We start from the raw sequence: 15474 nt of genomic DNA on the forward strand, positions 1-15474 counted from the left end.
GCTCTCCTTCCCTTCCGAATCCCGCCGTGCGCCAAAACAGTGTTTTTTCCCCACATATGAGGTATCTGCATGCTTAGGGGAAATTGCACAACAAATTTTGGGGTCCATTTTATCCTGTTACCCCTGCGAAAATAAAAAAAATGGGTCTAAATAACATTTTTGTGAAAAAAGTTAAATGCTATTTTTTTCTTCCTCATTCCAAAAATTCATGTGAAGCACCTGAAGGGTTAATAAAGTTCTTGAATATGGTTTGAGCACCTTGAGGGGTGCAGTTTTTAGAATGGTGTCACTTTTGGGTATTTTCTGTCATAAAGACCCCTTAAAGTGACTTCAAATGTGATGTGGTCCCTAAAAAAATGGTTTTGCAAATTTTGTTGGAAAAATTAGAAATTGCTGGTCAACTTTTAACCCTTATATAGCTCCCTAATAAAAAAAAATTTGGTTCCAAAATTGTGCTGATGTAAAGTAGACATGTGGGAAATGTTATTTATTAACTATTTCGTGTGACATATCTCTCTGATTTAAGGGCATAAAAATTCTAATTTTGAAAATTGCAAAATTTTCTACATTTTCGCCAAATTTCCATTTTTTTCACAAATAAACGCAAGTGATATCCAAGAAATTTTACCACAATCATGAAGTACAATATGTCACAAAAAAACAGTCTCAGAATCAGGGGGATCTGTTGAAGCGTTCCAGAGTAATTAACTCATAAAGTGACAGTGGTCAGAATTGTAAAAATTGGCCTGGTCATTAACGTGCAAACCACCTTGGGGGGTAAAGGGGTTAAAGCAGCTCGGTTGCTCCAGCCTGCTCCTATACTGACTGCATCGGAGTGGCTGGAAACCAGTACATGCTACCATCAACCTTCTGCAAACATCTAATACTAACCATCACGTGAATAATGGACACTAATGCCTTATTTCAATAATTTGTATATTTTATTCCCATGACCCAATTAGTCTTATGCCACTGCTGGGTGACTTTTAATCATCATCACTTATTCACACCACCTGCAACTGACAGGAACCCACTAATTATATGCCATAACTTGCATAACCATGAACATATATTATACAATATATTGCACAGGGAAGTAATGTCTAATATCACACTAATGAAACAAGTGCCATAGTACAGGATCTGGTGCAGATATTGAAGTGTTTTTTTCTGTCTTTTTTCATGATATATGGGGCTTCATTTTTATGTCACCGTTATATTCTCTTCTTGTTTTGCTGATATCGGTGGAAAAATAAAGGAAATAAGTGTCTGTTTTTATGACCACAAAGAATTACTAAAATATATTTAAGAATTTGTTCCCCATTCTGTGACAATTATTTTTACATATCAGACACTTTTTTTTTACAGGGGAGTGGCTGTTAACAATAATTTGGATTGACAGTGGAATATATTATTAATTAATTTTGTTGCCTGTTATTTTTATGTATTTATTTTTCACTTATTTTAAACATTGTTCACTCCATAAGGTCATAAAAGGCCTTTGCAGTATGAATGGGAGAAGGTAATTTAAATATTGAAATATTGATCCTGCCTGCAAAGCAGATCTGTTTAGGTCTTCTATGACCCGGCAGCTCCTGCTCTCTCCCAATACACAGCGGTAACATGACCACAGTGTATGGAGGAGGAAGTGCCATCAGCGCTTTCTATTACTGCGTACACTTTATTACTTTTATTTATTATTTATTTATACAGCCATCAAGAAGGCACAGACAGTAATAAACCGTCTCTGCCTTCTCTATTGAGACTCTGGCTGACTGACAGCCGGATTTACGCTCCCACAGCTACACGATCGCATGTAGCTCGCTACTATGCAGTGATGTTTTAGAACATCACTGCAGAGTAGGAACCGGACCACCTGAGCATTTAAAGTCAATTGGTGGTCCAGAAGCTGTAGAAAGAACTCCAAAACATAAACAAAGTAAAGAAATTCTCTAAGTGGTTCTTTTATCTGCGTCGTCTACATCTTGTCTTGTAAAATTCCCCGTTATATATCATTTCTGTGTATGAAACAAATGCCTGATTATAGGATTTTCTGAATGATTTAATGACGAATAAAAGAATTTCACATAATTTTGTAAATTGCAATCATTGCAATTTTGACGATTTAGTTGATAATTTATATAGTTGTGCAAACAATGAGAAACTTACAGAAGAGATATCATATCTACTCTGAGGAAAAGATTAAAACAGGTTTAATGTTCACTCCTTACTTCTTTGTATTCTTTCCAATTCCGATGAAAGTCCACTGATCCATCTCTGCGATGCTGAATGACAGTCCATCCTCCTCCACTAGTATCCATATCACAAAATACCTACATGAGAAAACAATAAAACAAAGGAGTGTATCCCTTACTATAATAACACTTTTTACTGCTCAGTATGTGTAATGGGTGGCCTCTTCATGAGTATATGTATTGGAACCATTACATTTCTTTAATGAACAGGGTTTCATCGCTGAAATACACGGCACAGAGGTCCAAAAACAACTAACATGGTAAAATAAATTTCCTTTGATGGCTAACAGAAATATCAATAAACAGAACAGTGCATTTTGGATTTTACTGGTAGTCTTTGTTTTTCTTTTATTAAGTTGGATCAGTGTTTTTGTTGAGGTTAACTTGTTGGTTCTACTTTTTATCATTATTTTACCAGCTAAAGACATATTCCATAGAAACTACTTGGCTATGTACTATAGTAATAAAATAAATCAGCATGTTAACTAATGAAAAAAAAGGTGCATATTATTTTACTACATTCCCCAAGTTTCATCACTCTTCAAGCAAAAAAACAGAATGACAAAGAGCAGAGAACTGTTACTGGAGGAGAAACTGTTGATTTTCAGAACAGGATGAGGGCAATACATTTCATGGTGGATACCTACACATAGACAAAATAGGTTCACATTGACGTAAAAAATATGACCAGAGATTGAAGACCACATATCAGATGGAGCGTCTGCATGATTGACTGTTAAATAAAGAGAAAAAAAGTATGTAGAGCAGGAACTGGGTAACTTTAGTTGTATTCATTTTTTTTGTGCCATTAGGTTTCAAAGTTATACTCCCTGGTGATAAAGAGTGTAGCGCCGGCGTCCCTGCCCTCTGCTAGGCAGGGACGCTGTTCCCCTCACCTCTCTGCTCCGAGCCCGGCGTCCTCCTCCCGCTCTGCTGGCAGCGCGCGCTCCTTCCCGGCCACTGTGCTTAGGGCGCGCGCGCGCTCCCTCCCTCTTAAAGGGGCCGCGCGCGCCGTCCTAAGGAGTCCCCGGCCAATGGCCGGAGGACTTCACCATATATAAGGCACCTCCTCCAAAATGGAGGTGCCCGAGCAATGTTGTTGCACTGTTCACTACTCTGCTTCAGCCCTCAGGTCCCGTTGCCAGTTACCTGCCAGAATCCTGCCAGTTTGCTGTCCGTTTCCTGCCTGACATTCCTCCTACCTGCTTGCTAGCCTGAGGTCCGACGGTCTGCCTTCCTACTCCTGTCAGTCTGTCTATGGACCAGCTTGCCCGCTCACCTGGGAGCGCACATCTGCTACCTGCCTGCTTGCCTACCTGGAGGCTCCGCCGTCACGTGCTGTGACCACCTGCCATTCCAGAGACTCCTGCCCGCTCACCTGGGAGCGCACATCTGCTACCTGCCTGCTTGCCTACCTGGAGGCTCCGCCGTCACGTGCTGTGACCACCTGCCATTCCAGAGACTCCTGCCCGCTCACCTGGGAGCGCACATCTGCTACCTGCCTGCTTGCCTACCTGGAGGCTGCGCCGTCACATGCTGTGACCACCCGTTTATCCAGAGACTCTCGCTTGCTCACCTGGGAGCACACATCTACCATCCGCCTGCTAGCCTACCTGGAGGCTCAGCCATCACAGGTCGTACCTACCATTTACCCAGAGACTGCCCCGGTCACTTGCCGTGACCTCCTGCCCGTTCATCCAGAGACTGCCCCGGTCACTTGCCGTGACCTCCTGCCCGTTCATCCAGAGACTGCCCCGGTCACTTGCCATGTCCTCCTGCCCGTTCATCCAGAGACTACCCCGGTCACTTGCCGTGACCCCCAGCCCGTTCACCCAGAGACTGTCCCGGTCACCTGCTGTGACTGCCTGCCCGTCTTCCCTGGTCGCCACCCGCTCCCTTACAAGGACCGCCCCCTTGTATAGTAGCTCAGAGGTTCCGCCTCCCAGACCCGTTACAGTTTGCTCGGGCCATGGAACCCGGTGGCACCCAAGCTCCCTCACTCTCGGACCTGTGTCATGAACTGTCCCGTCAGAGGTCCCAACAGGAGTCCATCCTGGGTCACCTACGGAATGTCAATTCTCGCCTGGACACTCTGACTGCTCCACCAGCAACCTCCGCCCGTGCCATGACTCGTAATCCGGCAGCTCCGCTGCCCACCAATACTATGATATCCTACCCCGGACCCCGGCTGTCTGCACCTCCTCGCTTCGGAGGCGACTCCGCTCAGGCTCGGGGCTTTATAAATCAGTGCACCCTGCACTTTGAACGCCTGTCCCACCAGTTTAACTCCGACCGGGCCAAAATTGCCTTCATCATGTCCCATCTCACCGGGGAGGCCCTGGCCTGGCTAAATCCTCTATGGGAGAGAGGAGACCCCCTGGTGTCCGACTTGCCTGCCTTTCTCACGGCTTTTTGGAAAGTCTTCGACGAACCTGGACGGAAGACCTCATCCGCATCATCTCTGCTACGCCTCCGTCAGGGAAGTCTCACCGTGGGCCAATATGCCATACGGTTCCGTACCCTTGCCTCGGAGCTGGCCTGGGATAACGACGCTCTGGTATCGTCCTTCTGGGAGGGTCTGTCCGGCCGTATTAAAGATGAACTTGCCGGTCGAGACATTCCTACCACTCTCGATGACCTAATAACTCTTGCCACCCGGATTGACCTACGGTTCCAGGAGCGTGCCAAAGAAGTCACCCGTGAGAGGAGGTTCCCACGTCTAGCTCCTACTTTTCAGAGATCCGTCACTCCCTCCGTTTCTCCCCAGGTACACTCTCCTGAGCCTATGCAGGTCGACCAGACCAAGATGGTCAAAACCCGTCAGGACTTACGCCATGCCGAGGGAAGCTGCTTCTACTGTGGCAGTAAGGAGCACCGGATCCGTACCTGCCCGGAGAGGTCGGGAAACGCCTGTGTCTAGGTTCGCTCAGAGAGGTCGACCTAGACAAGAATAAATCCTCTCCATCTCTGCTGCTGTCAGTCTCAATTATCTGCGGGGAGAATCGTTTTTTCGAACTAGCCCAACTTGACTCTGGAGCGGCCAGGAATCTTATTTCACAGGCCCTGGTAGAAAAATACCGCATTCCCACCAAACCTCTGGCTATACCATTATCTGTCGCTGCTGTGGATGGGGGCCTCTTACCACGTCCCATCCAACTCATCACCGAATCCGTAACTCTGCAGGTGGGAATGCTGCATTCTGAGAGCATCTCTTTTCATGTTCTGCCTGGACTCTCTCACGCCCTCTTACTAGGTCTACCTTGGCTCCAGAGACATGCACCCGTGCTTGACTGGCAGACCGGAGAAGTCCTTCGCTGGGGACAGGACTGTCATAAGACTTGTTTGGTTCCTGTTCATCCCGCCCATCCTTCTCCTACCCCAACTAATCTACCTGGACTTCCGATTCCCTATTGGTCATTTGCTGATGTCTTCAATAAAAAGGAGGCAGAGACATTACCCTCTCATAGACCATACGACTGTCCTATCGACCTGTTACCCGGTGCTACGCCTCCCCGTGGGCGTATTTACCCATTGTCCGCTGCTGAGACCCGGTCGATGTCCGAATATATTGAGGAGAATTTGGCCAGGGGATTCATCCGGAAATCTACCTCCCCGGCGGGAGCAGGCTTCTTTTTCGTAAAAAAGAAGGACGGCTCTCTCCGTCCCTGTATAGACTATAGAGGCCTTAACCAGATCACGGTGAAGAATAAGTACCCCCTTCCGCTCATTCCAGAATTATTTGATCGTCTGAGGGGGGCTAGAATCTTCACCAAACTGGACCTCCGTGGGGCGTACAACCTGGTCCGTATCCGTCAAGGGGATGAATGGAAGACTGCATTCAACACCCGGGACGGCCACTATGAATATCTGGTAATGCCCTTTGGTCTCTGTAACGCTCCTGCCGTCTTTCAAGAGTTGGTCAATGACATCTTCCGGGACCTTCTCTACTCCTGCGTAGTGGTGTACCTGGACGACATCTTGGTCTTCTCTCCGGATCTCCAGACTCACCGGAGAGACGTTCGTCAGGTCCTGCTCAGGCTCAGGCAGAATCACCTCTTCACTAAATATGAGAAGTGCCTCTTTGAGCAGACCTCGCTTCCGTTTTTGGGCTACATTATTTCTCAGACCGGCCTACGAATGGATCCAGAGAAACTGTCTGCCATCGAGAAATGGCCCCGACCGGAGGGGTTGAAGGCCATTCAGCGGTTCCTGGGCTTCGCCAACTACTACCGCCTCTTCATACCGCACTTCTCTTCCCGGACTGCCCCAATTTCCGCGCTCACCCGTAAGGGCACTAATCCCAGAGAGTGGCCGCCCGAAGCAGAGGAGGCCTTTCTTTCCTTAAAACAGGCCTTCTCTTCCGCCCCGGTGCTGCATCGCCCAGATGGCAACAAGCAGTTCTTCCTGGAGGTTGACGCCTCCTCCTCTGGAGCCGGAGCGGTACTTACCCAAAAATCATCTTCCGGGAGAATGGTAACTTGTGGCTTCTTCTCCAAACTCTTCTCCTCCTCCGAGCGCAACTATTCCATTGGAGATCGAGAGTTATTGGCCATCAAGCTGGCATTGGAGGAGTGGCGTTACCTGCTCGAAGGGGCTCTTCACCCGGTAATAATTTACACTGACCACAAGAACTTGGCTTACCTCCAGCATGCCCAGAGACTTAACCCGCGCCAAGCTCGGTGGTCCTTGTTTTTTGCTCGCTTTGATTTTATTCTTCATTTTCGCCCGGCTGACAAAAACATCAAGGCGGACGCCTTATCCCGATCCTTTCTGGTGTCTGATCTCGAGGAAGAACCGAAACACATCATCGATCCCGCCAGAGTAATGCAGGTGGCTCCCGTGAGTCTAAATCGTCTCCCTCCCGGTAAGACGTTCGTATCAGTACCTGATCGGGAGAAGATCCTACACTGGGGTCACTCGTCTAAACTAGCTGGCCACGCCGGTCAGAAAAAGACCCTCCAGCTTATTACCCGGCACTACTGATGGCCTACCCTGCACAAGGACGTAATAGACTTTGTTTCTGCCTGTGTGTCCTGCGCCCGCAACAAGGTTCCGAGACATCTGCCAGCCGGTCGCCTCCTTCCGCTCCCAGTACCTGCTGCCCCCTGGCAGCATATAGCAATGGACTTTATAACTGATCTCCCCGTCTCTGCTGGTTGTACGGTCATTTGGGTGGTCGCTGACCGCTTTTCCAAGATGGCTCATTTCGTTCCCCTGCCAGGCCTCCCGTCTGCACCCGAGCTGGCTAAAGACTTTATCCGCCACATCTTCCGTCTTCATGGCCTGCCCCTCCTCATCGTGTCGGATCGTGGGGTACAGTTCACCTCACGCTTCTGGAGAGCCACTTGTAAACTGCTAGACATCACCCTGGACTTCTCCTCCGCTTACCACCCACAGTCTAATGGTCAAGTGGAGCGGATCAATCAGAACCTGACCAGTTACCTCCGGCACTTCGTTAATGCCCACCATTCAGACTGGGTGGATCTCCTGCCATGGGCCGAATTTTCTTACAACAATCACGAGAGCAAATCTTCCTCCAAATCCCCGTTTTTTGTAGTCTTCGGTCAGCATCCTCGGATCCCATTTCCCGTCTCCACCTCGGTGGACAATCCGGCTGCGGAATCTCTTGTTAACAAATTTTCCTCCATATGGGAGAGTACCCGATCCGCACTCCTTCTGTCATCCGAGCGTATGAAAAGACATGCTGACAAAAAACGTCTGGATCCTCCTCAATTCCGTCCAGGGGATAAGGTCTGGCTCTCGTCCAAGTATGTCCGGCTCAAGATTCCTTCCTATAAGTTAGGGCCTCGGTTCATCGGTCCTCTGGAGGTCATCAGTCAGATCAACCCGGTGGCCTATAAATTGAAACTCCCGGCCAACTTGCGGATCCCTAACTCCTTCCATGTATCTCTCCTCAAACCTGTGGTACTTAACTCTTTTTCCAAGTCTACAGGTACGCCTCCTGCTCCGGTTTCCGCTGAAAACGAATTTGAGGTAGAGAACATTCTGGCCACCAAAAGGGTAAGAGGGAAGACCTTTTTTCTAGTAGATTGGAAGGGGTTTGGTCCTGAAGAGAGAACGTGGGAGCCCCGGGAGAACATCCATGCCCCTCTCATCCTAGCTAAATTTCTCTCTGGCCTAAAAAAGGGGGGGCCTAAAGGGGGGGGTACTGTAGCGCCGGCGTCCCTGCCCTCTGCTAGGCAGGGACGCTGTTCCCCTCACCCCTCTGCTCCGAGCCCGGCGTCCTCCTCCCGCTCTGCTGGCAGCGTGCGCTCCTTCCCGGCCACTGTGCTTAGGGCGCGCGCGCTCCCTCCCTCTTAAAGGGGCCGCGCGCGCCGTCCTAAGGAGTCCCCGGCCAATGGCCGGAGGACTTCACCATATATAAGGCACCTCCTCCAAAATGGAGGTGCCCGAGCAATGTTGTTGCACTGTTCACTACTCTGCTTCAGCCCTCAGGTCCCGTTGCCAGTTACCTGCCAGTTACCTGCCAGAATCCTGCCAGTTTGCTGTCCGTTTCCTGCCTGACATTCCTCCTACCTGCTTGCTAGCCTGAGGTCCGACGGTCTGCCTTCCTACTCCTATCAGTCTGTCTATGGACCAGCTTGCCCGCTCACCTGGGAGCGCACATCTGCTACCTGCCTGCTTGCCTACCTGGAGGCTCCGCCGTCACGTGCTGTGACCACCTGCCATTCCAGAGACTCCTGCCCGCTCACCTGGGAGCGCACATCTGCTACCTGCCTGCTTGCCTACCTGGAGGCTCCGCCGTCACGTGCTGTGACCACCTGCCATTCCAGAGACTCCTGCCCGCTCACCTGGGAGCGCACATCTGCTACCTGCCTGCTTGCCTACCTGGAGGCTCCGCCGTCACATGCTGTGACCACCCGTTTATCCAGAGACTCTCGCTTGCTCACCTGGGAGCACACATCTACCATCCGCCTGCTAGCCTACCTGGAGGCTCAGCCATCACAGGTCGTACCTACCCTTTACCCAGAGACTGCCCCGGTCACTTGCCGTGACCTCCTGCCCGTTCATCCAGAGACTGCCCCGGTCACTTGCCGTGACCTCCTGCCCGTTCATCCAGAGACTGCCCCGGTCACTTGCCGTGTCCTCCTGCCCGTTCATCCAGAGACTGCCCCGGTCACTTGCCGTGACCTCCTGCCCCTTCATCCAGAGACTGCCCCGGTCACTTGCCGTGTCCTCCTGCCCGTTCATCCAGAGACTACCCCGGTCACTTGCCGTGACCCCCAGCCCGTTCACCCAGAGACTGTCCCGGTCACCTGCTGTGACTGCCTGCCCGTCTTCCCTGGTCGCCACCCACTCCCTTACAAGGACCGCCCCCTTGTATAGTAGCTCAGAGGTTCCGCCTCCCAGACCCGTTACAAAGAGCACCCATTATGGATATTTTCCATTCAATCAAAGGGGCATATGCCTGCCACAGAACTTCTCTGTGGATGATTGTTTTTCTCCTCTATGATGCTGGCCATTCAAAACAAGCCTGCATCATAGAAGGGAAAAAGCAAACACCCAAAGAAAAGAGAAGGTCAGTGCTGCAGCCTGGCTTAACGTGTTCTCATTCTGCAGTCATCACATCTGAAGATGAGCAGATTGATCCACAGAAGATTAAGTTGAAAACAAATTTATTGAAATCCGTGGTGTCATGCAAATTCAAACAATCTGCAGTAAAATTTGTGGTTCACAATTGAAAAAAGGTACAATTGTCTGTACTCTTGGTCCAAGTACTATCCGTTAAAAAAACAGATCGCGCTCGGACCAATGTTATTCAATGGGTCAGTGCAGATGAACGATTTTTTTCACTGACTGAACCTGCATGGGAAAACAATTGTAGCATGCACGATTTTCCTCCAAAAATCGGATGAGACTCACCCATTCGATGCCCTACAGAGCAACAGGACAGCATCCGATTTTTATGGATTCATTGCCATTGTATCCAATAGGGAATTGGAAATGGTCTTGTAAATCATTAATAGCTGCTGCTGTAAAAAACTGATGCACATAGATGACAAGCAAAAAAAATTGTCGCACTTTTCTGGATGCAACTCTGAACAATTTTTTATACTGTCATGTGAACCTACCCTTGAAAGGAAGAATCTCCTAAATCCTGAAACTTAAACATACGTGTTTACCTACTAAAGTGTGCGCATTGTTTAAAATTATTTTTTGAGATGCTTTATTGCTCCAATAGTCTAATATTTCAGACGTACATGCGCCACCTAAATACAGTGGCCAGTTACAGTACATGTGCTTGCTATTGGGACTTGATTCTACCTAGTTTCCTGGTCCAATCTTATTTTTTAAAGGCACGTGGACTTTTATTAATTTTTTTTTGTTAAAAAGAAAAAAATTCCAAATACTGAAACTTAAACACAACTGTACACCTACTAAAATGCTTGCATTGTTTTAAATAATTTGTCGAGCCCTCATCAAATTAGTCATGTACACACACCACGTGAGTTCAGGGGCCAGTTGCACGTGCCTGCTTGTGGCAAGTGATATTACCTACATTTTGTAGCACCACCTGATTTTGTAAAGGCATGTGGCCTTTTTTTTATACCTAGCATTTTATGTTTCAGCAACTATTCATTTTGGTTAAACATTATTGTTTAAAAAACAAAAATGAGAGGTTAAGGTTTTGCAACTGTACATCAGCAATACTGATGGTTGTTGCTGCAAATTAATTTCCATGCATGTACTTAGTATCCTCCTCATTATTTAGGGTTAAACTTTTTGTCAAGGGTGGGAGAAATTTAAACCAAAAAATTAATTTAAGTTGGCTTAGAAAGTTAAGAAACAAATTAAACGTTAGACTTTTGTCCAAAATGTATTCTAAACCCACACATGGCAAAAGGGGGACAGAAAAAAAACCTAATATTACTGATAAGAACCACCGGTAGTACTGGCAACACCATTTAGGCAGTAGTAGTATCAAACACAAGTCACATTTGGCTTTGTTTGCAAACTCTGGCAAGCTAATTAGCAGGGAGTAAACAGAGGGCGTAGTGGAGTATATAAGGACCAAAGGAAAAAATGCTGGCACTACCACCACACTCAGTTACAAGGAAAAATAGGATCAAACTAAATATATCCAGATAGTAGCCATGTCTTGCGGTGCTCAGCTTGATACTTGCAATTGATAATGAAAATTCAGAGGAAAGCAAGAGGAGTGGCACTCACCACTGGCAATTTCAGTAAAATACACTTTATTTTGGTCACAGGGTTGCAGACAGAGACATCAGTAAAATGAGCAACAGCTGTTTTGCGTGTGTACACGCTTCATCCTCCATTTTACTGAAATTGCCAGTGGTGATTGCCGCTCCTTTTGCTTCTCTCAATTTTCGTAATAGAGTATATGTCCCATCGCTCATTTCAAGCACAGCAGTATGATGTAGCCTCTGACAGTGACACCATCAGCTAGAGTCATTGTTCTGCTCAGTCCACAGTCAACAGTTAATATTAAGTCCCGTTGAACAGCTTCTGGATACCCACAGTTGCGGTAGAAACTTCACAGAGCAGATTACATGGGATAACAAGCTTTTACTTCTCAGAACATGAGGTAAAGGAAAAAACGCACAGTCACTCAGTACTGCACCAGGAAGTAAGAACAAAACAGAAGGTATAAGAGAGACTTTTTTCTTTTACAATACAGTAAACAAGGAAACTTTACACAATATCGCCATCTACTGTCAGATCAGCATAAAGTCCTCCTTCACACAAACAAAAAAGTCCACAACTGTTGCATATACCAACACCCTTTCTCAACAGTAAGGACTTATTCAGTCAAACCTAATTTCTTCATTAGTCTCTGATGTTTTTCAGCATTCAATGCCTTTGTGATGTAGTATTGGCGTCTCTGCCCCCTGACAGGCAGAGATGCCGTCCCTCTTACCGCCGCGCTCCCTGCCTGGCGTCCTCCGGCGCTCCTGCTTCTGCCGGCGCGCGCAGCTTCCCGGGCACTGTGCTTAGGGCGCGCTCCCTCCCTCTTAAAGGGGCCGCGCGCGCCGTCCTAAGGAGTCCCCGGCCTCTCATATAAAAGGCACCTCCTCCAAAATGGAGGTGCCCGTGAAAAGGTTGTAGCTTTGTGTGTTAAACTCTGCTTCAGCCCTCAGGTACCGCTGCTAGCCTGACTACCAGTCCAGTCTGCCAGCCTGACTACCAGTCCAGTCCGGCAGCCTGACTACCAGTCCAGTCCGCCAGCCTGACTACCAGTTCAGTCCGCCAGCCTGACTAATCAGTCCTGTCCACCAGCCTGAGTACCAGTCCTGTCCACCAGCCTGACTACCAGTCCTGTCCGCCAGCTTGTCTACTCTCCAGCCCGACAGTCTGTCTACAGTCCAGTCCGCCAGTCTGTCTATGGGCCCTGCCCACCTGCTTACCTGGAAGCACCTGCCTGTTACCTGCCGTGCCTACCAGCCAGCCTACCTGGAGGCTCCTGTCTGTTACCTTCCGTGCCTACCAGCCAGCCTACCTGGAGGCTTCTGCTTGTTACCTGCCATGTCTGCCAGTCCATCTACCCGGATCACCCATCAGCCTGCCTGCCGTGCTCATCTGCTGTACCGATCAGTCCCTGCCTTCTGACCCGTGAGAGTCACCTGCTCTCATACAAGGTCTGGCCCAGAGTAGCACCTGGTCCCTCTGCTTGGTCCTTCCCTGGTCACGGAGTCGATTGAGCCGCCGTACGACCTTGGTCAGTCCAAGTTGATACCTAGTTACGCCCCTCTGGTCCGTCCTTGCACCGCAGCACAGAGGTTCCACCACCCGGATCCGTAACATGTGAAAATGTCTGCTGTCATTTCTTCAGTTGGACAATATTCTAATTTCAGGATTCCTTGTTCCTGATGGTCCCTCAAGAAATGATACTTCACATCAATGTGCTTGGTTCTTGCGTTAACTCTTTCCATTTGAGCAAGAACAAGACATCCCTGATTGTCCTCATTTATAACTGCTCTTGTCCTAGGTCTGTTGGCAATTGTCTTAACCATAGAACTTCTTGACTTGCATGTGCTGCTGCAACATATTCTGCTTCTGTTGACGACAGCGTTACTATTGATTGTTTTTTACTAGTCCAACTAATTGGTCCACCTGAGAGAAAGAAAAGATAGCCACTGGTAGATTTTCTGTCAGTTGGATCTCCAGCCCAATCTGTATCAACGTATCCAGTTAAAATGCATTTATCACTTGTAGGCAGTTTCAGTTTAACATTGCTGGTTCCTTTCAAATAGCATATTACTCTCTTCACAGCATTGCAATCTGCTTTATTTGGCTTGGACACTTTTCTACTCAGAATTCCTACTGCTGCTGCTGCAGTGTCTGGCCTTGTAACAGTCGCTAGATGCAGTAATTTTCCTATCGCCATTCTGTACTCTTCATTATTTGGTAACACATTTTTCTCACTACTCATCTTTTTAAGATAATTAGTTTCCATTGGAGACTTTGCTGGTTTTGCATCCTTCAATCCAAATGTTTCAGTTATGTCTTGAATCATGTGATTTTGATTAATTAGGAAACTTCCATCTTCTTCTCTTTCTATCTGTATTCCTAAGTACTGTTTCACATTTCCCAAGTCTTTAATCTCGAAATGTTGATTCAGGATTTTTAGTATGTCCTTTTACTTTTCTTTTTCAAAACAAACTAAAATGTCCATATATGAGTACATAGATCCATCTGTCCATTAGTCTTTTTGTGTACAGGCAAGGATCAGCTTTGCTTCTTTTAAATTTTTCATTTGTGAGCACCTTCGTGATTTTATCATTCCACACTTTAGCAGCTTGTTTTAAACCGTATATACTTTTCTGTAATTTGCAAACCTTGTTTGGGTTACTTTCATCTTTGTTCCATGTAAATATCTTCTGTTAAACTTACATTAAAAAATGCTGTTTTTACATCCAGATGTTTCAGTTCCATTTGTTTCATTGCTGCAACTGCAAACAAAGTTCTTATTGTAGTATGTTTGACAACTGGAGCAAATGTTTCATCATAGTCTTCTCCAAATTTTTGAGAATAACCTTTATCTACGAGTCTTGCTCGGTATCGTTTAGCTGTGCCATCTGTTCGGTACTTTACTTTAATAACCCATTTACATCCTTTAGCTTTTCTTGTTTGTGGTAATTCTGTTACTGTCCATGTTTTTGAGTCATGCATGGATTTTATTTCTATTTCTGTTGCCTCTATCAATTTATTGGCTTCTTCTTCAGGAAGTCGAGATATGTCTTCCCAAGAGGTAAGCTCATAAATTTTACTTGTACTTGCCTTGTATGAAAGGCGTATTGGTGGTTTTCCTTTGTTTTCTCTTATTGAACGTCTTGGTTCTGTGTCTGTTTACAGTTGTATCTCTTCACTTTCAGTATTCTGTTTTTTATTAATTTCAACTTCTTTTTCATCAGATATTCCTTCAGCTATATCATTGCTGTTTTTCTCATTTTTTGTTTCCAGTGAAATCATAGTGTCTTCATTTAGATCCTCAATGAATGTCACACTGTTACTCACTATAGCTCTGTCTGTTTTGGGATCTAGGATTCTATATCCTTTTCAATTTTCACTATATCCAACAAATATTCCTTCCATTGACCTATTTTGAAGTTTGGAACATTTTTCTGTTGGAATGAATACAAAAACTTTACAACCAAAAACTTTTAAATGATTTACACTTGGTTTCATACCTTGCCACAGTTCATATGTTTTTTTTTTTAGTTTTCTAGAAAAAAGTCGGTTCTGTAGATATGTAGCTGTCATTGCTGCTTCACCCCAATATTTCTCTGATAGTTTGGAATCTGTCAGCTGTAAGGCAGCACTAGACATCATAATGGGGGATACTCGCTTCACTGCGACAATCAATGCACACGTGCAATGTCTTTCCATTTTACTCACAATGCTGCAGTTTATTACTTCATAAGCCACAGTTCACCAGGTCCGACTCCGTGGCACGCTGACACACATATCTACAATGTTCATGAGCCATGTGGCACACAGGCCCACTTGCTCCAGTTTACAGCCTACGGCAAGGTAATAAATTGTCAATGACCATATCAACGACCATGTAACAAAGTGTATTACCTTTGCCGGGTTTAGTTGCTGCAGTCCATTTAATCCGCCACCACTGTGGCTTTGTGGCTTCCCAGGTAGGGGTCTCCAGCCGTCGTTCCCTCAAAGGCCACTGACATCCACACAGGATCCAGGCTTTGCCTTTCAGGACTCTTCACCCAGC

At 46.8% G+C, this 15474-nt stretch overlaps 1 protein-coding gene across 1 annotated transcript in view; it reads right to left on the bottom strand.

The window, feature by feature from the left end:
* The window catches only part of LOC141252847 (angiopoietin-2-like), a 169395-nt gene that overhangs the window by 55601 nt on the left and 98320 nt on the right, over positions 1-15474 (bottom strand). Inside the window, exon 6 of the mRNA XM_073670606.1 lies at positions 2232-2333. Within this exon, the coding sequence (XP_073526707.1) occupies positions 2232-2333 (102 nt within the window). The remainder of the gene's footprint in view (positions 1-2231; positions 2334-15474) is intronic.

Source organism: Phyllobates terribilis, unplaced genomic scaffold (genome assembly GCF_046119375.1).
Source record: "Phyllobates terribilis strain yellow unplaced genomic scaffold, ASM4611937v1 Scaffold_2__4_contigs__length_985480577, whole genome shotgun sequence".
Classification (NCBI taxonomy): Eukaryota; Metazoa; Chordata; class Amphibia; order Anura; family Dendrobatidae; genus Phyllobates; species Phyllobates terribilis.